The sequence below is a fragment of the Martes martes genome (genome assembly GCF_963455335.1).
Source record: "Martes martes genome assembly, chromosome: 11".
Lineage (NCBI taxonomy): Eukaryota > Metazoa > Chordata > Mammalia > Carnivora > Mustelidae > Martes > Martes martes.
This window is the reverse complement of record NC_137899.1, coordinates 21,173,734-21,200,895: the sequence shown is the minus strand read 5'-3', so window position 1 is coordinate 21,200,895 and position 27,162 is coordinate 21,173,734. Positions and strand designations below refer to the sequence as shown.

The 27,162-nt window shown below is 37.1% G+C and overlaps 1 protein-coding gene across 1 annotated transcript in view; it reads right to left on the bottom strand.

Moving 5' to 3' along the window:
• Positions 1-7,783: 7,783 nt before the first annotated feature.
• Positions 7,784-27,162, bottom strand: part of NAMPT (nicotinamide phosphoribosyltransferase) — a 37,496-nt gene continuing 18,117 nt past the window's right edge. The window contains exons 4-11 of the mRNA XM_080817919.1: positions 25,948-26,076; positions 22,886-23,044; positions 22,175-22,311; positions 17,045-17,270; positions 14,727-14,846; positions 12,274-12,414; positions 11,010-11,144; positions 7,784-8,980 (exon numbers count right to left, since the gene is read on the bottom strand). Coding sequence (XP_080674045.1) covers positions 8,870-8,980; positions 11,010-11,144; positions 12,274-12,414; positions 14,727-14,846; positions 17,045-17,270; positions 22,175-22,311; positions 22,886-23,044; positions 25,948-26,076 — 1,158 coding nt within the window. The 3' untranslated portion in view covers positions 7,784-8,869. The remainder of the gene's footprint in view (positions 8,981-11,009; positions 11,145-12,273; positions 12,415-14,726; positions 14,847-17,044; positions 17,271-22,174; positions 22,312-22,885; positions 23,045-25,947; positions 26,077-27,162) is intronic.

The following is a 27,162-nucleotide window of genomic DNA, read 5'->3' as shown; positions in this document are numbered from 1 at the left end:
TTAATTTGTTCATCATCCAGCCTGCTGCTACCAAGCGTTATTTCTCACTTTGTTTCTTAAGCCCTTTATCCCTGCTGTATTATTCCTTATCTGTATTAATGGTTTAACTGATGTCTTCCACTCTTCTCGAGTCCAGTATCATTATGAACATTAAATTCTCTATCAGGCATATTACTTACATTTTTCACTTGGATTTCTGCCCATCACCTTGTGTTGTTCTTTCATTTGGAACAAGTAACTCTCTTCTCATTTTTCTAAGTTTCTGTGCCTATTTTGTGTGTCAGGACAGTCAACTACATCTCTTGTTCTTGAGGGTAACAGCCTCATGAAGAAGAGGTCCAGTAGTGCCGTGCCACCATGTGGTCATGTGGTATCCTGTTCACCAGGGCTCGGCTTCTGGGAGTGTCTCCAATGTGCGCTGTGTGTGTTCAGCTGTTGTGTTCTGGCTGTTTTATCCTTTAGGCCAGTCATCTGCAGCTTCTCTTTGCCTATTGTGGGCAGTGTTTGGTTCCTGGTCTGAATGTGGTGTGTTTTAACTAGGTGTGCTGTGATCTGCTTGTGAAAAGAGACCAGTCACAACCACTGCCTGAATTGAGGCTCCACAAAACTCCCGCATTAGTAGACAGTGTGAGCAGGAGATTGGGCATGTCCTCTGGTGGAGGGGGTCGGCTGTGCTGGGACTGAAGTAAGCATGACTGGGAAGAGTGGTTCCCCCATAGCACCTGGTGGTAGGGCTTGGTGTAAGCAATTTAGGAAGGGAGAGTGGATGTTGCATTGGTTCCCACAGGTGGGCCTGTGGTTATGCTGAGTGGTGGCAGAGGGAAATGGCAATTCCTTTGTTACCAGAAGGGTCTCCACAGATTTTCTCTTTGGAATGTGCTTGAAGATGAGCAAATAACCTCCCCACTGTGTGCTCCAGGTGCTCTTTAGATCACTGTTTCCAAGCTTACATCCATGTTTGTTGTGTTGTTTGATTACGTTTTCTCCAAAAGCTGAGCAGTGTCCTTGGGACTCTATGTCATCCAAGTCTGCTGACCTTTAAAACACCAGGCTTCAAGTCCTGCTGGTTTCAAGAACTTATAAAATTTGGCCCCTCTCATTTTTGAAGCCAGTTGCTATGGGGATTCACTTTCCTGTGGTGTTAGTCTGTCTCTGGCCCTTCTCAACCACAGCTCCCTCCCCACTGCACTGGCCACAATCCATTTCTCTCCCAAACTGCATCCCTCCCCTTTCTATCTCTTCAATGTGGCTTCTATTCCTTAAGTTGTAGAGTTTGTTCTGCCAGTCTTCAAGTCAATTTCTGGGGTAATTTAGGATGATTTGATAGTTATCTCATTGTATTCATGGAATGAGACGAGCCTAGGTTCATCTTCCTCCATGCCATTGTCCAACCTCCAGGCTCTAATCTATATTTTGATTAAACACCTTATTTCATGAATGTACTGTAATGATTTTTCAAAAGGACAGTAATATTTGAACATGCTTTGAAAGTTATCTGTCTTTTTAAAAAACAGTAAAATGGCTTTTTTAATATTTAGTAAAATGTTCAGAGTATTAGCATTATTAGGGTACCAAAACATTCAGAAAAGCCTTTATCTTAATGACATTTACTCAACAAACATTTGTATGTCTACTATGTGCTAAATGCAGGAAATAGGGATGAGTAAAACACTGCTATACATATCCTACACCATAGGACATAGACCCATGGATTACATGTGCATTTTAGAAATACACTCAATACCTGTGGAGCCCAGAGGAAGGGTCCCTGGAATGAGGATGGCAGATGAATGAGTTGTAAAGGGTTCTTGGAGGCGTTATCACCTAATCACCTAAAATAAGTTGGCCAAAGGAAGGCATTTCTGGCTGAGGTGTCAGCATGAGCAAAGGCAGAAAAAAAAAAGAAGATAGTGTATTGTGAATATGTGTGCATGAGTGTGTGGAAGGTAGAGCAAATCAGTTAATCCTGGCACAGAAAAAGAAAAGTAAAACAAGAGGCTATCTGTGTAGCATGGGGCAGATCAAGCAAGGTTTGTGGGTTAGGCTGGATTCTGAGCATTATCCCGGAGGCTAGAGGGAGCTTCAAATGTTTTAAGTGGGGGACTGACACTATTGGAATTTGTTAATACTCTGGTAGTACAACGAGAGGGAGAGGGGGTTGGGATAGGAAAACTAGTTAGATATTATTTCTTTGTTTCAGGAAGAGATCTGCACTGAAATGGAATTTGAGGGAAGAAGATTGTAACATTTAGTAGGTAAATTAGCAGGACTGTGAGTTTGATCATGTGTGGGGTGGGGAATCTCACTTAGGTGGTGGGCTGAACCCCCAAATGAGGCAGATCTTCAGGAATATGCTAAGTTTGGAACTGCTATATTTGAGTAGGTAGGTATCTGGGTGACAAGGCATCATAGAAAAATTCATAGCCTAGAGATATCAATGCATAGAAGCTTTAGTAGATAGGTGATAGCTGAGACCACGAGAATGGCTAAGATCAGCCAAGACAAATGTGGAGATAAATAGGACAAGATAACATTTAAAAGGTTTAAGTGTGTGAAGAAGAGCCCAAGGGGCCCCCATCATATTATACCATAGACAACAAAAGAGTAGTTTCAGTTATTGGCAGTGGCAAATAGAGGAGCAATCCTCTGGTCAGATAAGAACTAACCACACTCAGTTGGCAATCAAGAGGTCACTTTGTATGAGGGATGAGGACCAGATGAGGATGAACAGGAAGTGCCCAGTAAATGGGCACAGTTTGAGAACTCTGGATAAGAAAGGAAGAGGAGAGCTGGTGTTATCAAGGGATTTTTTTTTTTTTTTTTTAAAGGATGAGACAAATAGAGAAATTCCTGCCTGAGAAGGAAGGAATAGAAAGTGAGAAGCTGAAGATAGAGTTATTTTTTTCCCCTGAGCTCAGAAATCTGGTAGAAATCTTCAGGCTACTCAGGAAGACCGACTGCATCAGAATTAAACCTGTAGCCAATTAATTCATCAGGATTGCTTATAAATAAGTATAATCCATCTTAAATTAAAAACCATGTCTTCCCAAAGTTTAAGTCAAAGAAGTAACAGCTCAGTAACCAATTACAGAATTAAAAAAAAAAAAAAAAGTTGGTCAGGATAACTTTAAACTGAAATTTTTTGTCAACAAAGAATAATGCTTCATTTCTCTGGGATGAATATAAATCAATGTAAATCAAAATTGCCTTTTTTCTGCAAACTATGCTATAAGCCAGTAGAAAAGTCAACTGGCAGCTTCTACTGCTCACCAAAAGAATAGCACAAGCCCTGAAATGTGGTAAAAGCCCCATGTACCCACGAATACTAAGTCAGTCACCAAGAGTCTTTATACCAATAAGGTGAAGGCTCAGTTGCTCTGGGGTAGTCTACAGGCAAATTTCCTGATTATCAAGGCCGACTTCTATGTTAGTTAAAGAAATTTTGGTGAAGTTGGTAATTTGATTCTAAAATTCCTTTTAAGAACATATTTCTCTTTGTTGGAATAACCTAAACAAATACTTTTGTTAAGTTTTAATAGAACAAATAACTGTGAACCGAATAAAGATGGAGTTGTCTCTGGGGAACAGTTAACAGTTAAAGAAACTTCAAATAAAATGAAACTAATTTAAAACGAGGTGGGAAGGGCGCCTGGGTGGCTCAGTGGGTTAAGTCACTGCCTTCAGCTCGGGTCATGATCTCAGGGTCCTGGAATCGAGTCCCACATCGGGCTCTCTGCTCGGCAGGGGGTTCTGCTTCCTCCTCTCTCTCTCTGCCTGCCTCTCTGCCTCCTTGTGATCTCTCTGTATCAAATAAATAAATAAATAAAACATTAAATAAATAAATAAATAAATAAATAAATAAAATGAGGTGGGAAGAGCCTGATTACAGGAGAGGTGACTGGTTTTATTTGGCTGCAGAATGCTCTGGCTGCTCTTTTTAAAAGAACTAAACAAAATGTAAATCTTAAAACATTAAAAACAATTTCAAAAATGCATTTAAAGGCTTGAACACTTGGGCCTGTGTCAGCAGAAGGGGTGTTTATAGCATGCTAATAAAATCAAGAAATTTCTTATTGAGATTATTCCTTCCCTCCGTTATGTCAACAGATATTGACTGAGTGCCTGGTAAAGGTCATCAGACCGCCGGCAACACACTAAGTGCTTTGTGTCTGTTTCTCCTTTTCCGTGTGTGCTTGGACGCCATGAAAAGGCTGAGCGCCTCCTCTTGCAGGCTGACCTGGGTCAGTGGTCTCCACTGCCCGATCCCTTTGAGGCTCACACCGTTGACTGTTGCTGCCTCCTGCTGACCTCTGGGTCCCTTCCTTTCATTCATGGAACATGCTGGTGCCTTATACAGCTTTCTTCTACTACCTCAACTTCTGCCGTCTTTCCTCATCTTGTTTTGTGTCCCATGATCTTCTGCATTCAGCCACTGCAAGGTCATACCCTGGAAAGTACTATAGCATGAACTTGCTCCTCTCCGATCATTGATCCAAGCATCCTCATCTGAGACTAGTGTTTCCTGTCCTTCCAAACCTGCCTGTTCCAGCAATGTAGATCAGAGCTGCTAGCAAACTGTCCACTGGGCTCCCTATGTGTAGCTCTCATGTCCTTACCTCTCACCTCTCCGGTTTAGATACATAGGATCATTATTTTGGCAATTACTCACTTAGCATCCCTTTGTTTTATCAGATTCATCTGACAAAACACCAAGTATCTCCATGTTCTCTGTGTCTGTACCCAGGCATCAGGGTGCTACTACGGAAGGGAACAAAAGCATCACAATAGGCCAACTTTCACTTTTAAGTTGTCACCAAACAGTTGGGTCCTCCACACTGTGCTATAGTCCTACTATGCCTCAGGTCACTCTATTCTCCACAAAAACTATTTAAAAACCTCCTTTTCCTAAAGCGCAATCTCCTTTGGTCTCTGACTTCACAGAGAAAACCATGGCCTGCATGAGCACCTGTCCCATCACCACCAGCGTTTTGGACCCCATCCCCCTCACGAATTCCTTTTGGCTCTGTTATCGTCAACTTCTTCTTTCCTGAGTCCTTTTCAGATATAAAGCAGTAGTAGCTAAGAAGGGAAGGGAAGACACATTGTTGCTTCATTTGTTTCCTTTTTACATCCAGAATTCAGAGTTTTGTAAGGTAGCGGCTTTCTGCCATGTGCTGCCTTTGCCGCTATGCAGGGAATGCTGGGAAGCCGCTAGTTATTTCCAGGTTCAATGCAGTTGATGCTTTTCATCCCTCACTCTACTTGGTCTCTCAGCACATCTTCAACACCGTGCAGAAACACTCCCTTCTTTCATCCTTCCTTTCCTCCTCCTGGTTTGCCCCTCATCTCTTTAGCTGCTACTTGTTGTCAGTCTTCTTTGCCTGCTTAGCTTCTGCCACTTAGATTTTTAGAGTTCCTCTGGGTTTGCCCTTGGTCCTCCTTTCCTTATACCCTCCAGCAGAGATTGGCACATTTTTTCTTTAAAGGCCCATAAAGTGAATTATTTAGGCTCCATAGGCCTTGAGGTCTGTCACAACTTCTCAGCGCTGCCACTGTAGCATGAAAGCAGCCATAGGCAATAATCAGACTAACGTGCATGGCTTGTTCCAATCAAACTGCATTTACAGAAACAGACGGGCTGGATTTGGCATGTGGTTTCCCAGGCCGTAGTCTGTCTCCCTAGAGAAGTACCCTTTCCTGTGTCTTTCATGACCAGCTATACATCAAATTCATACCTGGAGACGCTCCTGTCCCCAATCTGTAAATTCAACTACCTAATATCCACATTTAAATGTCTCAGTGGCATCTGAGATCTTAACCTAGGAATTATGCCCTTTTCCCCCAAATCTGGTCTCTCTCCAGTGTCTTTAGTAAGAGGCACTGCCATTCAGATAGCTGCACAAGGCAGAAAATAGAGGAGTCATCCCTGATGCCTCTCTCTCATTTTCTAGTTCTTTGAATTGGAGGAATACCTAAAAGAGGGTAAATTTAGAAATGGCCATTATTTGAAGCACACAGTCAAATTTAACATTTCACTAATAGAGCTAAACTTTATTTCCATGTTTATTACATGTTTTATCTTTGATGTTGTAGTATACATATTAGAATTAACATACAACTTGGGAGAAAAGCTAGACATTCTCCACTGAATGGGTTAAAAAGGAATGTAAAACTACAAAATATTTGTTTAAGTGTTGAATTCTAAATTATGGCAAACAGAACAATAATTACCTTGCCATTTTTCTCTTCCTAGTTTTCCAAGATGAATTTCATTATAAAATATTTTCATAACAATTTATTTCAAGAAAGGAAATAAGGGATAATCATTAAAACCATTTGACTTGAAGTATAGAGTACAAATAAAGAGTCTTAACACAGAACTCCTATCTTCTATTTAAAATACAAATACTTCATGATATTATGAAACTGAGAGGGATTAACTGATGTCAACTGCAAATCTAATGACTTAAGCAAACCCAAACATGCCATTTGCTTTTGTCTGGAAGAGTTAGGCTGATTTAAAGGTGACACACAGCAGAATTCTAATTGATAACTATGTCAACCGTTTGCTACTGAGAATGGGGATGGCCAAATATTATTAAGTGCTTAGACACAGAAATTCAAATTACTCAGTTCCAAGTGGCTAATAGAATTAATCATTCCACCCCTCTCCTTCTACGCCATGTACTACTGCACAGATGTTAGCATTCACTGGATGTCTGAAAATAAAATCCTCTAGCTACTCTGAAACTGCTGAGATTCACAGTACACAAAGAATATTATCTGTAGTATAATTCCAATGTTTAAACAAAATCAAAATTATGGGTGGTTATCAAAGTTGTTATTTGGTAATAAATATGGTCTTTTAATTCTCTAAAAGCCCCTTAGCACATTCTGTGAAGAAAGCTGTGTTTTTAATACTAATTTTTGCTTAGATACATTTAAAAGAGTTAGCTTAAAATAATTTTCCACTAGGAATTACAGGATGAAAACTCTTAATAAAAGTGAACAATGCTTATTATTTTCAATAAACAAGTGTTTAGAATCATCTGCAAAAACCACCTTCTTTTTAATGATGTTTTTAAGAGGCATTATTCTACTGATAAATACCTTTCTCTTGTAACTGTTTTAGGACAAATAATTTATGGCTTTTCAGTTTTTTAAATTTCACATTTAAAGTCATGTTATTAAAGCTTTCAAAATTGGTCTTCCAAGATTAGATTCTTAAATAAGAACAGAAAGGACAAAAGAAAGACAAACTCCTTATCAACATAGTTTCCTCCTGTCCCTGGAAATCAACATTTCTCTTAAACTTCAAGGCACACACACACTTTTTCTTAGACCTCAGGGGTCGACAAACTTTCTGCAAAGGGCCAGATAATAAACTTTTCATGCTTTGTGGGTCATATGGTCACTGTGTAACTACTTGATTTCTGCACTGTCCCAAGAAAGCAGTCATAGACAACAGGTATTTATTATAAAAAAGAAAGCAGTCTGAACTTGGCCACAGTTGGCCAGCTCCTGCCTTAGAATAGACGTAAATAGAAAAGAATCATTAAAACAAAACTGGTCTCTTGTCAGATGTGACGACTGACTCAGAATCTAGCAGTTAATCACTCGAATATTTCTGATGTTGAACACTTTGAATGTAGCCAACTTACTAATCTTGGTTAAGATTCTTCTCTTCAAACTCATGTCATCATGCTTTAATTTATCTTCAGTTAAGAACTTGCTTGCGCATTTTTATTGAGGGATTCAGTTTAAAATTAATAAATGATGTCCATACAATTTAATATCCAATTTAATTTTTTAAAAACTTAATGAAAAATATAACAGAATCAAAACATTTAAAATAAGTACACTCACTACCCATTCCAGTAATTCATTTAAGTCGTATCAGCTATAGAATAGGAAAAATAAATTCAGAAGTGTAATTTAAAATACACTACTTCCACTTTTGTTAATATTTTACATTTATGTATATATTCTATCGTGGAAGCAGAAATTCTCTCTAAAAACATCTCCTTAAAATCTTGAGGTGCGTGTTAGAGCCACAGGCAATATCTGACATATAAAACTGCAGTACAGGCCTTCAAATTTGGCATTTCACTGGTACAATACAATGACCAACGTATATAATCACTGTACAGTGCCTAGACATTCCAGTAAGAACCATTATTTTCTTTAATGTAGAATGATTAATACATATTCTACAAGGGGCAGTGAGGTTAGTAATTCTATAGGGTATGTCCCGACATAATTTTCAAATTGTACAATAACATAAACAGCTCTGTTAAGGCCATGTTTTATTTGCTGATTAATGGACAAAAGGCAATGTAATTTATTTCAAGTATTTTCTTGAAAGTCTGTGCTCATAAAAATCATGAAAAGTTGGAAAGACTGTTAAATCACTGAAACTTTAAATATATCTTACACAATCTTGTTTGTACAAAAATACAAGTTAAATATAAACATAAAGCAATCAATGATAATTTTATGCAAATCTGTTTTATGTGATCTTCAGTTATATATAAAAATTTCTGGATTCTGTTATTTGTGAAAAGATCAATACCAGATTGAATTACTATCTATTGGCAAAGGGCCCTAAAAAGCTTGCCTTAGCATTAATCTTTTACATGGTTAAGTGCATTTCCTAATTTGAGATCACCTAAACACTGGAAAAAAAAACCGAAAGGGCAGTATGTCCATAAACCAACAAATAATTTGGCTGTAATGTATCATAAAACACAAAGAAACCCGCACACATCTGTACAATAAACATTATTACATACTCACACACAGGTGTCCACGTGCGTGCATGCACGTACACACACACACGCAGGCGAGCACACACACCCACTCGTAAAGCCTAATGAGGTGCTACTTCCAGTTCGATATTCAGCTCTGCATTTTTTCTTATTTCATCAAATGAATAGCTTTTTGTCACCTTCCCATTCTTGAAGACAGTATGGAGAAGATCCTGTACAAATAAAACAATGTAAATATATTTTCATATTTTATGTAAACATAAAAACGTAAGTTTTATTAACTATCAAGCAAAATACTTCAGTAATGCTTTGATGAATTAGACTGACTAGTCAAACACAGAGATGTCTGATGGTGTTCAAATTACAAAATATCTTTATACACAATGCTTGTGGAGCAGGCAGAGAGCCTGGCAGTATCTAAAAGCGCTATGTAAAAATATTTAGCTTTAAAAGAAGCTAAATATTCTTAAAAGTTTTCCTTGAAGGAAAATCCAAAAAACTCCTAGCTGATCCATCTCTATGCTTTCAGGTGGAAGCTGCTCGGCTGCCCAGAAGAGTCCTGCTGTCGCTGATCGTTATGATGGACCGTGAGCAAGAAAAGCCTGCCAGACCTTCCCTTGTTCCTAGACAACAGACTCAACACTGATTAAACTTACCCACCCTGGAATTTAATAAACTTCCTAGTCACTGAGTTTTGGACTTTAGACAAACAAAAACCCCTAAAAAAAAAACAACCAAACCAGAAACAAAAAAGTATTGATTTCTTGATGAATGCTCAGTGACTGATTTAAAAGCTGTATATTTCAGAACTAACTGATACATGTAATCCATTTGATCTATGCAAGGGTCACAACGCTTGAGAATTAAAACTAAATTCCCTTTTGGGTCTGGTAAAGCCACTTGGGTCTCCCTAAGGAACTATCTGCCTGCCTTTAGTTTCTCTTTAAAACACCCTAAATTTCCCATTGAGATTGAGATGCATGACCTTCTCTCTCATAAAGTTAAGTACTATCAGAGAATGGGGTTTCCTATTCTTAAATTAAAATGCCATTTAGGATTATAATTGACTACTGCCTCAAATGTTCTAGAGTATCATGTACATACTCTTAAAATCAGTGCCTTTTTAAAGTCATAGTTAGGACTGTATCTAAAGTGACGCTAGTCCATCCGGAAACACTGATTCAGCAAACTCTTGGTAGCTAGGAGAGTTAAGTGAAGGCTACCAAACCCCTAAGCCATCAGGCTAAACCTAAAAATTAGCTTAAGGACTAAATGCTTTTTAAAGACAAAAATATTCTGCCTCAAAATCTTAAGAGTGTCAAAGCAATACACTCTAAGCAGAATATCTGACATGGTATTAAGAATCCACAGTGATAAATTAATGTATGTATAAACTTTTTTTGGTATTTTTTTTTCTGAGAATATGAATGTTCATAAGTAGTTTCCCTCTAAAAGTTTGTTCAATCCAGTGGCTTAAATAAATTTTGTAACTTCTGAGTTCACAAATACAAGTGTATTTTTGCATGTTAAAGACTGTTACAGCACATGGACCACTTCGGCACACTAGGAATCTTTCTGGTTTGGTTGATTTGAATCCGGAAACTTGGTTAAGTCTAGGTTTCACCAATTGTTATTATGTTATCAGAATCCAGTCTTGGCCTTTTCACATCTTACATTAAGATAACATAATTTGCATTTTGTAGCCCAGAATTGCTGTGAGAATCACATGAGACTAAAGAAAACCATCTTGACTGGATTCTGTTTAGTTTAAAAAAAATGCAATTATCTTTAACAACATCTCAGAATTTAGACAGCCCTTCCTTTATTAAAAGTATCATAGTTTTACTATAACATAAATAACTTCCTTTAAGTATTTTTGGCTATTCCTCTTCAGAAATTATTTGCTGCTAAATTGGCAGTAAAAGTAAGAATATGTACACAAAAGCTTGTTGAAGCTCATCAATCACTACCCTGCGGGTCACTGTGTAGAACTTTTTTTTTTGAATGTTATAAAGTTTTTCACCCACTGTATACACTGACTTACAATCTAGCCCCTTCTTGGTTTTCAACTTATTTTGGTAGACTAGGTCAGCATTTGTACACTTTATCACAAAAGTACTTTGTCCTTCAAGAAAAAAATCTATTCTGAAAATAATTTAAAAATACAACATAAGAGCCCCCTTTCTTAATTTGGAAAGCTAACCTATTGTTAAAAAAAAAAAATTAGCATAGAGAACATACATGACCATATTCCTCAAGATCTCCCTTTCCTTCCTCAAGTGTAACAAAATTCCCCGCTGGTGTCCGGTGTAAAGATAATCGACCCTTTTTGGATCTTTTGTTGGGATCAGCAACTGGGTCTTTGAAGACATTAATCTGGAAGAAAGAGAAATAAGACTAATCAGGAATGTTCACTCAATTCCCATTCAAGAAAAAAAGCTTAGGTATTTTATAGGTATAACTAAGGAAATCCACAGCTGGCTTTTAGAAGCATCACTCTAGCTTGTGTTGGAGGACGGAGTCCTCTTGTATAAGGTATGAACAAAATCCAAAGTCTTAAATATCCTTTCGTACCACTGTAGATACCTACTACTCTAGTTGTAAGAAGTCGTTGAAGTGAACATGTGACCCTTAAGGGATCTTTTATATTCTGGATTACCTTAAACGGATTCAAGTACAGCACATGCAAGCTACTGAAAAAAAAATCTATGTCAACTGTATCAGAGAATCTGTGGCAAGGGAACTAGGATTCTTAATAAGGTAAAAGCTTCCATTCCATTACTTGATAACCTCTCCTTTTGTTACTTTTTACTCTATTCCATGTTACTGTGAAAAGCAAAGAAGACCTAGAGAACCTGAAGAGAACAGAGGTTAGTTTAAACATCAGAAAGGTAGGAGGCCAATATAATAGAAGCAAGTAGTCAATCAACCTCAGAATTTTCCAAAGACAGACAGAAATGAAGTAAAGCAGGGAGCCAAGCCAGGTATTGAGGAGTTCTTGGTAACCCCCACTCCCACCTTTGGATCCACAGATTCTCAGGGGCTATGAAGGGCCAGGGTGATTGCTGTTCAGCACCTGGAAACGGGCAGCTTGCGTTCTCCTGTTTTAAGGCTATCAGAACAGGATTGTGGTATCTGAACTCCAACCTCATGCTCCACCTTCCTCAAACACGGGACAGTGCCTACAAACTCACTTATCTTTAATATGTGATGGCTAGGTGAGCTGACATTCCCACTCAAAATGGTCAGCTTTCTGACTCAAAGGTAGAATAGTGAAGCAGTAGGAAATGAGTGGCCTGCATCATCTCTCTAATCTTATTTTTCCTCCTCTCCAAGTCACATTTTTTTTTTTAACCTAACATCTTTTTTCTATCCTTGTTTTGAGTCAAGGTCAGTGGTATATGACAACATATTATGAGTTTAGAATCATATCCTTTGGTAGAATGCAGTTATTCAATGTAATAAACACAGAAGTTACTAACACAGGAGTAAAAGTTGGACATACCCCAAGGCCATTGGTTACAACATAACTACACTTGAAGGAACAATTCAAGAGATCTCTCGTTAACTTCTGTAGCAAAGCTCCACCAGAACCAAAGGCAATGTTTTCAATACTCCATTTTTTTTGCTTCATGCCTTCTACAATCTAGAGGATTAAAAAACAAAAACTAAGTAATCTGATAGAGGAAGGTTATTTTTGCTGAGTCATACTGATGAACAAAAACATGCTAGAGTCATAACACCATACATGGTGAGGTAAGAGTAAGGCCTACAGAGTTATATTCCACATTTTCTCTTTTAAATAACCTACCCACTTCAAAAAGTGTGAAAGGAAGGGATTTCACTCCAAGCTCCTGCATGTGTGGTGTTGCCATTGACTGTGGTTAGGGTGGGGGGAATGAAAGAAATGAGGAAATGAGAAACAACTGGTGATAAAACATTTAAGGTTTTGTGTCTATCATAAGAGGTTTCTGCCTCTTTTCCTAAATAAGTAGATTCTGGTACACAGAAATCTAGAGCAGGGTTATATCAACTTCATAAGACGTCACAGGGAAGCAAAGTTCAAGAGTGAGGCTGACTATCAATGAGGGAAGTCTGCTGTTTGTGAAGTTAAACAGAATTTTCATTTTGTCACATTTAAGGCATCTAGTAGATGCACAAAGCAAAACTGCTACAATTCCTTTCCTTGCTTCTGAAAACTTATTTCGACTCCCTTCAAGACAAAACATGTGTTACCTTTTAGGTCAAACAACACACAAGTGCATCTGCATTAACACAGATGATTCATCTCTGACCAAGGCTTCACGAAGGCCAAGGAGTATCTGTCTCAATATTTAACTTCTTGTTCGTAAGTTAAAATAAACAAACATACACTTGAGTTTAAAGCTAATTCTCAACTTAAAAAAAAAAATTGCACATACACTCTCAAAATTTACAAAGAAAAAAAAAGAAAACTGAAGAGTTTCAGTTTTTACACGGAAGTTCAAACACCCGGATGAACAAGCTGACTTCCAGAGCTGACTGCCGGGTCTGAGCCACGGGAAGAACATTGCACTAATGGGTTCTCTGAAAATGGCTCAGGCCCCTTCCTGCCCATGATTCTTCATGTGAAAGGGGGAGAAATGCGTGTGAGGGCACCTGCTAAACTCACTAAAATGTAGGCATGGGTAATAGTTCTTAACGGATACCAAGTAAGAAACCTTTAATTTAGCTGAGCTAAGGAGACAACAGCAATTAAAAATGCCTGCTGAGTTTTCTCTACTCAGGTCTTCCTTCCTTTTTGCACGAAAACCCCTAACCTCCCCATACCAAGTGTCTTAGAGTTGGGGAGTTTCCACTTTTCTTAAGTAAGGCAGTTTGGGAGAGCTCATTTCTGTAACTGCAAGTGATCTGTTCCAGAAACCTTGTTCTGGAACTCTAAATGCACATCACCACAGAACCACTGTTATATGCCATAGTTTTCTCTTAAATGGATCTTTGGGACACAAACTATTTATAATTTGGGTATTGACCTTACTTTTACTACACCAAAAATTCTTGCAAACAGAAAAATCCTTTGGTAACTTGTGTTATACAAGCGGGTGCTATTGGGAGATTGATGGACATGAAAATACCAGTGCTTTATGACAGCAGACCGTGTACAGCATGATAGCAGGGACAGCCTTCATTTTTATGGAATATTTTAGGTATTAAAGTCGTAGTGCTTTAAAAGCTTATTTGAGGAAAAATGCAAAAGTTTTAGATAACGGAACACTGTTTGGCTGCATCTAACAATAGTGATGATAGTCCATGCTTAATTTAGAAGAGGTGACAAACCATTCTATACTCTTGAGAAAGCACATATTAACACCATCTGAATTTCATAATTGCATTCCAGTAAGACACACCTGTTTAAGCTGTGTCAAGACTTTTCACTTCATATACAAGGAAGTGTTCCGTAACAGGCATTTTCTTGTTTCATAGTGACACATCTTTAGTCGCAGTATCAAGGATGCCCAATGAGGACAGAGAGTAGTACGTGCGGTCTGGCTGCTATGTCTAGACTTGTATTTTCTCTTCCTTATGATTTTCTTAATACTTTCTTTTCTCTAGCTTACTTTATTCTAGGAATATAGTGTATAACACACAGAATAGACAAAATATGTGTTAATCGACTATTTATGCTATTGGTAAGTTTCTGGTCAACAGCAGGTTATTTGGAGTTAAGTTTTAGGGGAGTCAAAAGTTATATATGGATTTATGACTGTGCTGGGTGGAGGGGGTATTGGTACCCCAACCCCTGCATTATTCAAGGATCAATTGTGTCTATACATTTTAAGCAATTAAAAGATACATGATCATGAACATTTGTGAAAAGAATCACAGCTGTACTTAAGTTATTAATGTGCTATTTATCAAACTGATAAAGAGCTTAATTCTAAGGAATGCTTTATTGGAACTTTAATATAAGACACATACCTCTTGTAAGGTATTAATATCTACTCCATCCCCTTGAATAATTCTAAGATAAGGTGGCAGCAACTTGTAGCCCTTTGCGTTCTCAGTAACAGGGAACTTCTTACCCAAAATATCCAAAACCTGTAGGGGAAAATACATACCCAACAAAGTAACTAAAACGGCCGGGGAGGGGGAGTGTAAAAGCTTTCCACAGTTAAAAAAATGACTTTGCTTTGCTAGACAGTCTTGAGAATATAAAAACTGATCAAATTACTTAAAAAGTTTTACAACACTATATACAAAGCCTTCTATAATTTAGTCTCAATTCCTTTTGATTACATTAGAAACAGGCATGCTGTTTTTCCATCATGTCAATTTATACTGTAAAGTCATTCCAAATACAAAATTTTCTTCCCATCTTTCAAATTAATACAGATTCAGGGAAAAAAATCTTTGACATTAGGAAATTAAAACAGTAAATTTTAAGTGAGCAGAGTGCCCAGTGAACACAGGCTGGGCCCGTAACCCAGAGGTCAATGAATCAAAAATAGTAAATATCATATTTTTAGTAGGTATATAAAACATCATTTGACAAACTTATAATTATGATTTGGATTTATTCTGCCTATGCCCAACAGTTTGTTTGGCTTATTTATTTTTTTAGATTTATTTGTTTGAGAGAGAGAGAGCAAACATGATCAGGAGGGGCAGAGGGAGAGACAGAATATGAAGCAGCCTCCGCACGGAGTACAAGTCTGATGCATGGCTCCATCCTACTTACAACCCTGAGATCATAACCTGAGCTGAATCAAGAGCTGGAGGCTTAACCAACCTGCCAACCAGGTGCCCCAGTTTGGCTTATTCTGTCTGACAGAACCCAAATATAAACCCATCTGAATTATAAAACCTCAAATTATGATTACAAAGCACGAAATGAAGCACATACAGCCCAAGTTTCTCAGAAGTTCTCATTTAAAGGTGACACCCATTTTTTTTAAAGACAAATTGCATATTATGCAAATCATCCCACTCATTCACTGCCTACTAAGTTTTAGAACAGCTGAAATTCCTGAACACTGATCTAAAATTTCTGAGAAAGCTTGGGCCAGAGCTTACAAAAGACCTACCAGACATATATTTACCCCGAATCACTCCCTTTTCCCAAATGAAGATTTTACCAATGAGAAAATTCCATATGGATGACTTGGTTTATTCTTAATTAGGTCAGTCCATTTTTATTAGGCAACAGGGAAGACATGAAACCTGTTAAGTTTGCTAAAATCCAATTCAGACTAAGACCTTCAAAATTGCCTGTTACTGAATGGGATAGGAAAAGACTTCCTTGGTTCTCTATCCCCCTTTCTCAAGGGGTAACTCATCATCTAATCATTAGTTGGGAAAGTCTGGTAAAGTGTGAAGGCAGGAACTACAAAGATCTATATTGGATACCTGGCATATTGTACATGTTGTGTGACCTTTAGCAAGTTATTTTAACCTCTCTAAGCCTGTTGCTTTGTCTATAAAAGAGATGGTAATATTTATCACACAGTCTTCATAGAAATGAATTGACACAGCTTAAGTAAAGCACCTAACACAATATTTTTCTAGTAGTAGGCACCAAATAACCTGCTTTTACTAACGATTTCCAGAGAAGGCAAACCAAGTCCTGAAAGCTTAAAAAAAAAAAAAAAAAAAAAAGCAAAGCAGAAATGCTACATTGAGGATCAACAGTATCTCCAAAGAATCACTACCTGAAAAGTATTTTTGAATTCTTTATTTTCCATGTCACCTTGCATGTATTTCTTCTGCACTAAAAACTTCAAACGTATAGCAATGATTTGTGGTAAAGAAAAACCACAAAACTGGTAACCAAATCACAGGATTAATACTACTAATTAATTTTCTTTCTTTTTTTTATATTTTATTTATTTATTTGCCAGAGAGAGAGAGGGAGGGCAAGAGAACACAAAAAGGGGGAGCAGCAGGCAGAGGGAGAGTAGAAACAGACCCCACTGAGCAGGGAGCCTGACGTGGGACTCGATCCCAGAACCCTGGGATCATGACTTGAGTCAGAAGGCAGATGCTTACTCGACTGAGCCACCCAGGCATCCATAATGTTACTAATTAATTTTCAAGGTATGTAGAAAGTATCTGTTCAACATTATTATCTATTTGATGATACACAAATAACCCAGAACTGTGGGTAATCCTTGGACAAATTTATTACCCTCCTTGAGCTGTATAGTTCTGAAATGGCATGTGCACAAATGAAATTAAAATAGTGCTGATATAGCTCATATACAGGCATTTTAATAATCAAGTAATGTGTTAAAATTTACCTTCAATACAGTGTCCAGAGGATTTCCAGAATCAGGTCTGATTATTAGTGGTGCCTCTGTACTTCTTGACAGTATTAAATGTCTTAGGTCTTCACCCCATATTTTTTCACATGCGTTGTAAATGTCGTAGCTATCGCTGACCACAGATACAGGCACTGATGAAAACTGTGTAACTATATGTTCAAAAGCATCTTTTTCACGGTCTTTCCCCCAGGCTGTTATGGTACTAGGAAATAAAATGAAAATAGATTTACTTAGGCAGACACATTATCTATTCCTCAATCATTTCTCATGCACTATACTTACACCAGCAACATCACAAAGAAGGTGAGTGATTTAGCTTAATGAATACACATCATAAGGTTCACTGACTATTTGGGCCACACCACCCCTTGGCTGATGTTTAAGAGTATAAGAAATCTTATTCCTGTCCCATAGTTATTTTAACTCTTAAAGTCATAGTCACCCAACTCTTTTTGTATTCCTGAACCTGCTCATTTAAAATCAGTTCACTAGGGGTACCTGGCTGGCTCAGTCAGTATAGCATGTGACTCCTGATCTCAGGGTTGTGAGTTCGAGCCCCATGCTGGGTGTGGAGTTTACTTAAAAAAACAAACCAAATCATTTACCTAAAAAAAAAAAGCACCTCCTGAATGCCAAGATGTCAGAAAGAATGACTACATATTCCTATTATTTTGCTAGGCAATGCAAGCACTTGGCTCCCTTCTGCGAATTTTCCAAACAATATACCAATAATAGCAAGAACATATATTTGTCTTTTTTGACTTTAAAAATCTTAAAGGCAATTACTTACACAATTATTTGTACTGTACTGTATGTACATATAGTCAACTAACCCTTTACCAGTTATACCTTCAAATGGCCAATAATAGGCAGCCATTTATTTCAGCTATAGAGTATCCACTACTAATTAATACATGCCCAGGGAATGTAAGAATTTTAATACTTAGTTTGCACAAAACATAATTAAGATGGGAAATAAAATGTGAGAGTTTCTATTAGGCAAAAACTGCAACAGTGATTTTTAAAAAGTCCTCAATAATGATTCTTCTTGAATAAGATTAACAATATATAACAAGCACTTCTTGGTTAATAAATATAAGTCAAACAATTTAATAATGAATTTGAAAACTGTTACCAATTCCTCATGCCAAGCCATTTTTCCTTCTCCCTAATTTTCTAGTCTTCATCTCTACCCCATCCATTTTTCTAAGTAAAATAATGGGAAGACAACCATTCATTTATTGTGTAAGCCCATGTAGGTACAAGTTTATTTCAAAACTGAAGAGTCACACAAATCTATGATTGAAATTGTCATTCCATTACGGGTTTTGTTTTTTCCCTCTAAAGGACTGAAGTAAACTATTTCCCCATGCAGTCAGTGATATGATGGTGCTAACAGAGCATGTACACTTCAGGGTTATAAAGACTTAGCTACTCAGTGACAACTTTTGTCTGAAATGGAGAGACAGCAGATCTATTCACATAAAACTTATTTTAGAGCAAACACTGCTCCTGACAAGTACAGAGGCTGCCTGTAGCTATGAAGCCAACTCCCTACTTCATGCCAGCATCTGTAGGCTAAAGGAATAATTAAGACATGAATGAAAAGAAGCCCCATCTTCACATCAAGAACTACTACTGTCCTCTTTATAAGGATGGAAAAAATTGAGCTCAAAGAATACCAACACGAGAGAGCTTTGCAATGTAAGAATGAACTCCTAAAGGCAAAGCTGGCTGCCCACACAGTGCTGTTTGTCCAGTGCTGGTATCAATACAGTGCCCCCCTCTGCTCGTTGCATCGCCCACCACACTTTGTTGTTCATTTGTAGTCTTCTAATCGCTTCCTCTTTGGCGCCTGAACTTCCTTGAAGCTTTCTTTCCCATAACTTCAGAGACCTCTCCACCATTTTTATTTTATTTTTTTCCTATTTCTATGGTTCCAGTCTGCCTCGGAGGCTGTATTCTCCCCTTCAGTCTAACTATAAGCCCTGACCCGGTGCATGCTTTCCTCCATTCACCTCCTTGCGTGAAAAACACTAGCTTTTAAAAACAACAACAAAAACCACTTGTGATAAGGGTTTCCAAAATCTATACCTTAGTCCAGGTTTTTCTTCTGGACTCCAGATCCACTTGTTAGGCAAGAAGGTGATTATCTTTATTATACTGATCATCAGGGAGACATTTCCTACAGCACCCTCTACATAATCCAACTGTAACACCTATTCTTCTGATAATAGTATTTGGTATATGGAGCTTATAAATATCTGTTCAATGAATTCTACTAATGCCATTATTCCAATTTCCAGCATCAAATCAAATTGACAGCTTTCTAAAGTTTGAGGGAAAGTTTATAAATAGCATATTTTTTTTTTCCTCCTCAATGTTCTATTGATTTTTGTTTTACTTATATAGTTTAACAAGGCAGTTTTACATAAGCTAAAAAAAGTAAGCATTTTCTTAACCACATGATGTACAATTTTTAATTGGGTTCCACATTAAATAGTCTAATACTTCTCTTAAGTTTCTTGGTCAACCAAACTCTTCCCACATCTTTGGGTTCAGTGGGGTTTTTAAAAAAGGTGTTATTACTGGCTATAAGAAAGTGTGGCTTTGATTTGCATAGCCTCAGAATAAGTAAATCAGGAATATGAAAACCGTTATATGAACAGGGCAAAATAAGAATCTGAGTATGTGAACTGGTAGTACACTGGGAAGAAAACAGAAAAGTCCTGTTAAATGGAGATTCATATATTTCTTAAAATATTTGTAACAATAATGGCAGTGCTTTTAGAGTTCTCTTATTTTCAAGTTATTTTAGATGTTAGCTCATTTATCCTTAATGACCTGCTAATGCTGGAGACTTGGCATTTTAGCTCCTCCTTTTGTTTGGCTGGATGGACAAACTGGGGAACCGAGAGGTAAGTGACCTGCCCATGGCCACCCAGACTGTCAGCTGTAAGGTTTACTGGGTCACTCAGATTTCCCAGCTTTTAGTTCAAAGCTTCTTTCACTATACTACGCTACTGTTCAAAAGACTTTTCTACTTAGGAACATCTGAAATATTCTTATATATTAAAAGGGTCAAATTTATAAATGTAGTAAATATTATGAGACATCCTGTTTTAACATGAAAACCCTAAGGAAGATATATCTTTATTCTCAGATTTATAGTATCATACTTGTGAAAACAAAACCATCAGTGAAGAGTCATATATGTATATTATTTTTGTGTGTGTGTCTTTTGTTTTTTTTTTTTTTTTTTAAAGATTTATTTATTTATTTATTTGAGAGACAGCATGAATGGGGGAAGAAGCAGAGGGAGAGGGACAAGCAGACTTCCTTCTGAGTGTGGAATCTGATGCAGGGCTCGATCCCAGGACCCTGAGATCAGAACTGAGCTAAAATGAAGAGCCAGCTGCTCAACACACTAAGCCAGCCAGGTGGCCCCAGATACTACTCAAGTTTTTAGAAGATGTACATACATCTAAGTCCAAAATAAAACTACTGTAATCCTAGAGCCTTCATCTGTTGATGACATCCCTGTGTTCCCACTTTCATGAGCCTTGACTGAGAGAGCATTCAACAAGGCCCTAATGTCATGATACAGCATTTCCCGTGAATATTTACGGAATTTACCATCTACTGGTCCCAATCTAATCATCAAGTTCTAGCAGTTTCATTTCCCAAGCCATTGCTCAAGTTCAGCCACTTCTTTCCATTCAGAGCCACAGGGTCTGCACCTTGTCATCTCTCCAAACTGCTGCAACAGTTTCCTATTCAGCCTAACTTCTTGTTTCGGTCAATTCACAGGATATCCTGCTATCAAAACAATCTTCATAAAATATTTGTCTGATGACAAAGCTCCTTATGCTCAAAACTTCAATGTTCACTCCCATTTGAAAAAGTAATTAGATTAACCTAGCATGATGTACACAGTTAACATTCAATGTCAAATGAATCTGAGGGCCTTAACTAACCTATTTTTTTAGTCTACTCTATGTTCCCAACAAAATCCCTATTATGTTTCAGCCCATATTCCCCGAACACATTCCATCTCCTCTTTCACTCTTGCTTTCTCAGGACAATCCCTGACCTGTGGTAGGCATGCGATTAGACTTACTCAGAAAGATTGCTCTCTCATGTCTGCCATTAAATTTTGCCATTCCTTCAAGAAGTGAAGATTTCACATAACCATCTCTATAAAAAGCTTTCTTGATCCTGCCAGCGAGATAACATCTTTCCTTTCCTTCCCTTGCACCACCAGAGCACTTTCACCTCTTTAAAAGTACTTCATCAACAAAGCAGAAAGTTGCTAGTGTATTATTTTTATATTGATATAGGAAGGGTCAATTTCTTATATTTTTCTATCCCTTAGTAGATTGCCTTGGAGAAAACCTCACTGGTGGTTTTAGTACCCTGTGATATCCAAATAGGAGTAAAACTTAATAAACTTCCCCAAACTGATTACAGTAAATAATTTTTGCTATTAAGAACCAGAAATTAGGTTTGGCATACACTGTAAAAGCTCCACTGACTTTCAGTAAAGTTTTAGTAAAGTGGGCAGAACAGTTGCACTCTGGATTGTAGCTGCCTTTTAGAGTGACTTGAGCTGGTTTAGCCGTATCCGATAAGGTAGCATGAAAAGAATCTGAACCCCCTCCTTTCATCAGAGTGCCTTGTTCTTCTACAGTTGATGGTACTGGGTCCAGCTGACAACTTGCAGGGTGTGTGGAAAGCAGGAAAAGAGAAAAAGCGACCAAGTTTTACAGGGAGTGCTCCTAGATTTAACAAATAAAACGTATCTGCATGTGGCAACAGAGCAGTTCTTTTAAAAGCTCTTAAAATAAAACTTACGTGGAAACTTAAGAGTCAAAAGAAAGCTCTTCAGTGGTTTTCATTAGGATGTTTCCAAGTTCTCTACCTCTGATACTAATCTTTAATACCTAATATAAATACTGAATTTGTATTGCTTGTATTTGTGAAGATTTATTGTAGTTACTGGCTTGTAATTAAGCAAAACATCACTGAATCACCAACACAGGAGTGAAAAAAGTCATTTTAGAAAACAAATGTTTAGATAATAGGAGGATGAAAACAGAATTGTACCTGTGTTCTGCTGCTGGAACAGAATAGCCTGGAACAGGATCTTTCGTTCCATAGTATTTTTTAACAAAAGCAATTCCTGCTACTGTATCTGTTCCTTTGAAGTTAACCAAATGAGCAGACGCTCCTATGCCAGCAGTCTGGAAAATAAACCACACACCAAAATCCAACAAAAGAAAAAGACTCATACTTTGAGGTATAAAGTGCATCTCTCAAGGGAATTCCTGTCCTCAAGCCATTCTTGGAGAGATATTTAACTATTAGCAGAGATAACAGTTCCTATGACAAAGATCCAGTGTCTCCTAAACATTTAAGGAGCCAACTGTTACTTCTAGCAGAGAGACCTACTGAATTGTGACCCACCCTCATTTCCCACCAGCCTCTTTTTCCTTACTCTGCCTTGTGCCTTTCTGTAGAACATAATCGGATACCTGCTGTATTTATTATAATATATAACGTTACATGTCTGTCCATCCATTCAATATGTAAAGGATAGGGGCATTTGTTGAAAGCTTCATTCCACATACTCTGAACAGAGGCTAACATATAGTAAGTACTTAATATATATCTGTTGACTGAATGTCTGGAATTTTAAAATGTAGCCTACTCAGAACCAAGATCAGTATCGGTAACGTCCCCCAAATTTATAATTCAGATTACCAATCTCACCAACAAACCACATTCTATGAAATGAAGTTCATTTCAGTTTCTTACCTCTTGGGAAGAAACTCCTCTGTAGCCAAAATCATGTAACTTGTATTCCAGACCATTTAAGTTACCAGATGTCTCCAGCAAATATTTGGCCAATATTTTCTTCTGCTCTCTAGAATTTGTGGCCACTGTGATTGGATACCAGGACTGAACAAGAATAGTCTGTAGTGATAAATTTAATCACAAATATTAGAATATAAAATACTGATTTCCTTCTGAGGGAAATCCCTGCTTTCTCTGGAGGTATGTCCTAGACCTCCATACTACCAGAAATACCAGTTAGACATCTGAACTGTTGGGCAGGATGCCCGCCGCGTGAAATCTGGAGATAGTGCATAGCTTAGCTCTCAAATCATCAACACAAAGGATAAGCACAATAGGACCTTAGTAGTACAGAACATCAAATTACCTAGTTTTTAGCCAAAGCGCCAACGAAGCAAATAATATTTAGAAAGACTGTGATAAAGGACTAATATTTTTTTAATTTTCAATCTGTCATGGACAAATAATTTTATAAAATACATTGACACTTAGGTATTGCGGCAATTAGCATGAAAGTTTCTAAATAAGTTTGGTTATCCTCAATTACTGTATTTAATGTGGACCTGCATCAAATAGTTTATGGACCAGCATGGGAATACACTTTGAGCAGTATGGGGCTAAAGAAGTTAATCATTTACTTCTCTACATGGTCCTGGAACTAATTTTTCCTTAGATCTATCATGACTACCAGTAGGTTATTTAGTTCAGCGATGCTTTCGCCTAGCGCTACAGAATTCTATTCACTGAGTCGTGCTTTACGTTCTTGACTTTTATCAAGTCATTTTAAGAAAGCTACATGAAACATTTCTGCATATGCTATAAAGCTGTGTGGTCACTGTCTATTTTATAATTCTTTTTAACAGCAAAAAGGTTTCGTTTTGCTTTTTGGTTGGAAGAGGTGGTTATGTTTAGCCCAATGTGTTCAATCCTCAGCCCCTTTGTAAGTCTGAGACATCTTTGCAGAACCCTTGGGCTCTTCTAAACATGTTTTGAAATCTGATTGCAGATTTCTAACACCACTATTGATATTGATAAAGTAATTCAGTAATTTTAGTGGGTTTTAAAATTCAGTGTACAGTGAATAGCAAAGAATATTAGCAATAACTCTGAACATCTACTGGGGAAGGTCACTGGAAGGAATACTATTTAGTGCTACTGAAAATGTTTTAAATCAAGGATTGCCTGAACAACATCTTTAAGTTTGTAAATAACAAGTTGTCTAAATATAACATTTTTAACTTTATGGTTTTCTAGTGAAATACACCAAAATAATAATGATTATTTCAACAGGGTTTTTGTTGTTATTGTTTTTAAAGCTAGTGTTTTTTTCACTTTCTGAAGAAAATAAAAACATACATGAAGCAAGGTGAGCTGGGAATTACTCCTCCATGTCCATAAATATCTGCTTTATGGACGTTCAATTAGACAGAAGGGCAAGTACTTATTGACTAAACCCTCAATCAGAAAATAAGAGTGAAAAAAGTTACCCATTAGATGATGATTTTCAAAATAAGATTTATCTGCTTGGGATATTCTGGCACTGGAGGTAAAAAGATAGATGGATAACTATTCCTTTGGTGTTTTTATAATACCATCCTCTTAAAGTCTAGTATTTCCCAGTAAAAATACTATCAAAACTATATAAAAACTAGTAAGTTTTCTTTTACTTTGAATTCACAGTCAATTCTAAGTTTTAAAACACTGCAGTAAACTACTTTAAGTCATTATTTTGGGCAACTGGACATTTTTCCTGGGCCTATTAGCCTACCATAAGTTGATGTCCCATAAAGGGCCCAGTTAAAAGAGTTTTAAATTTTCTGTCAATTTTGAAAATGTATTTCAAACATATTCTTGGACCTCTTATATTCTTTTAAATTTTCTAGTACTTATAAATAACCTCAAATGTATGATTTTACAATATAACAACAAATTAGTTTAACCAATAAATACTAAGATAAAGAATTAGTTCTAGGGGCGCCTGGGTGGCTCAGTGGGTTAAAGCCTCTGCCTTCGGCTCAGGTCGTGATCCCAGGGTCCTGGGATCGAGCCCCGCATCGGACTCTCTGCTCAGTGGGGAGCCTGCTTCCCCTCCCCTCTCTCTGCCTGCCTCTCTGCCTACTTGTGATCTCTGTGTGTCAAATAAATGAATAAAAATAATCTTAAAAAAAAAAAAAGAATTAGTTCTAAGCACTGGGTAAACACATCTCAAATAGTAAGGTGGTATTTCTATAGTCACTTTCTAGGGTATTTCCTCTAATAGAGAAAGCCTAAATTAAGCCCCTGAGAAGCTAAGTAGATTATTAATGTCAAAACTATGAGCATGTGAAAACAGGACTACTTAGGTACAGATGAAACAAAAACAAAGAGCCTTCCTCAGAGTCTCTAGGGTATCCTCCTTTTTGGGCTTAGAAATGAAAATGATTAGCAAGTCTTGAGTGTTGTTTAGGTGATAAAACACAGGCTCTAAACTGATTAGATAATGAAGAAAGCTGTTATTAAAAATCTGAACAAAATTCCTTTAGTACAATTAGAACAGAATATCCACAAAATATCCTAAGTTAATGAAAATAAACCTGCGCTATTTTACTCGGTTTTCTCTATGATAATATACATTTAGGATTGCAACAAACAAGACAGACGACAACTGAGCTTTAATAGTAATAGTTCTTAATAATTTCACTTAGATAAAGTCTCAGAACACTAGATTTCCCTGGAAGGAAACTTAGATTATTTAATCCAACTGTCACTTTATAAATGAGAAAACTGAGGCCTGAAAAGGTTTAGTAAATTGTAGAAGATTACACAGCTTAATTAGTAGCAATTCAATTTTTTAAAAATTTATTTGTGTGTGTATATGTGTGTGTCTAAAGTGTATTAAGTGAAGATACAGAAATAGCTCTCAAGAGTTAGAGGGGTCCCGACAGGGTTGCCCTATTAGTAGCAATTTTAAAACAAGAATGCTAGTTGAATGGTTTTTACATCCTCAACTGATGTTAAACAGTAATCAGAATAAAACAATTCACCTCAATCCAATTTGTAAGCCAGTAACACTCTGGGTCTGTGTTTTCCACTGTGAAGAGAACATTTCCTCGGGGAATGACATAGCCCTCAGGAACAGCTTTTATTTCTATTGGAAGATGCCCATCGTATTTCTGGTAAAAGACAATAATGAATTTATTCATTCAACGGATGATATGCAGTTACTTGTTTTAATAAGGTTCTTTATATTTTATAGAAGCTAAACTTACTATAATAAAAACTGCAATTGTACATGTTACTATATTGCTAGTAATATAACCAGAATATTCTTATTCTCCTGAAATAAAATTAACTAAAATGATTAACAGTTTAGGCACTGATACTAATTGTTAACTTTTATGTTATCAGAGTACTTCTGCTAAGAACATTTCTCACTAGAAGATAATCTCAAACTGATAAAAAAAGTTTTTTTCTCATTCTTTCAAAAAAAGTTTATTCTGACATATTTTAAAGATATTCCAAGAATACTATCTTCCTTCTTAGTTGTTTTCATAAAAAAAAAGCTAAAGGTTAAAAGACAAAATAAAGGACTGCCATTAGCAACATAAAACGATGACAAACAAAAAAGAAGAGAGAGGGCGCCTGGGTGGCTAGGTCAGCTAAATGTCTGCCTTCTGGCTCCAGTCATGATCCCAGGGTCCAGGGACAGAGTCCCACATCTGATGCCCTGCTCAGTGGGGAGCTTGCTTCTCCCTCTCCTCCCTGCTTGTGCTCTCCCTTGCTATCTTTGTCTCTTGCTCTCAAATAAATAAGTAAAATATTAAACAAAAAAAAAAAAAAAAAAAAAAAAAAAAGAAAGAAAAGAAAAAAAGAGAAAAGAGAGAGAGATCCCTGCCAGTAGAAGAATCTTAAATAGGTTTTCTCTTTATTCTGGTAGTAGGCTGAAACCACTTTAGGAATAGACAGACCAATCATTAAGTGTACTTTCTAAAGCTTTGGGAATCAATATGCAAGTGCAACAGTTCTCTCTAAAATTAGCCTGAAACACATCTGCTACAGAGTATGTTACTGGATATTTAATTATGCCTCCTTTCTTTTAAAGGTAAAAGGTGCTGTTAAATTTTGGCTAGGAAGGCAAATTATTTCCGAAATCCCAGGGACAGGTTAACTAGATAAAAAGAAAAATCTGTTTAATGAGAAGCACTGGAAGACCTTATGATACAGCAGAAAGAATACTGCCTTAGAAACTGCAGCGTGGA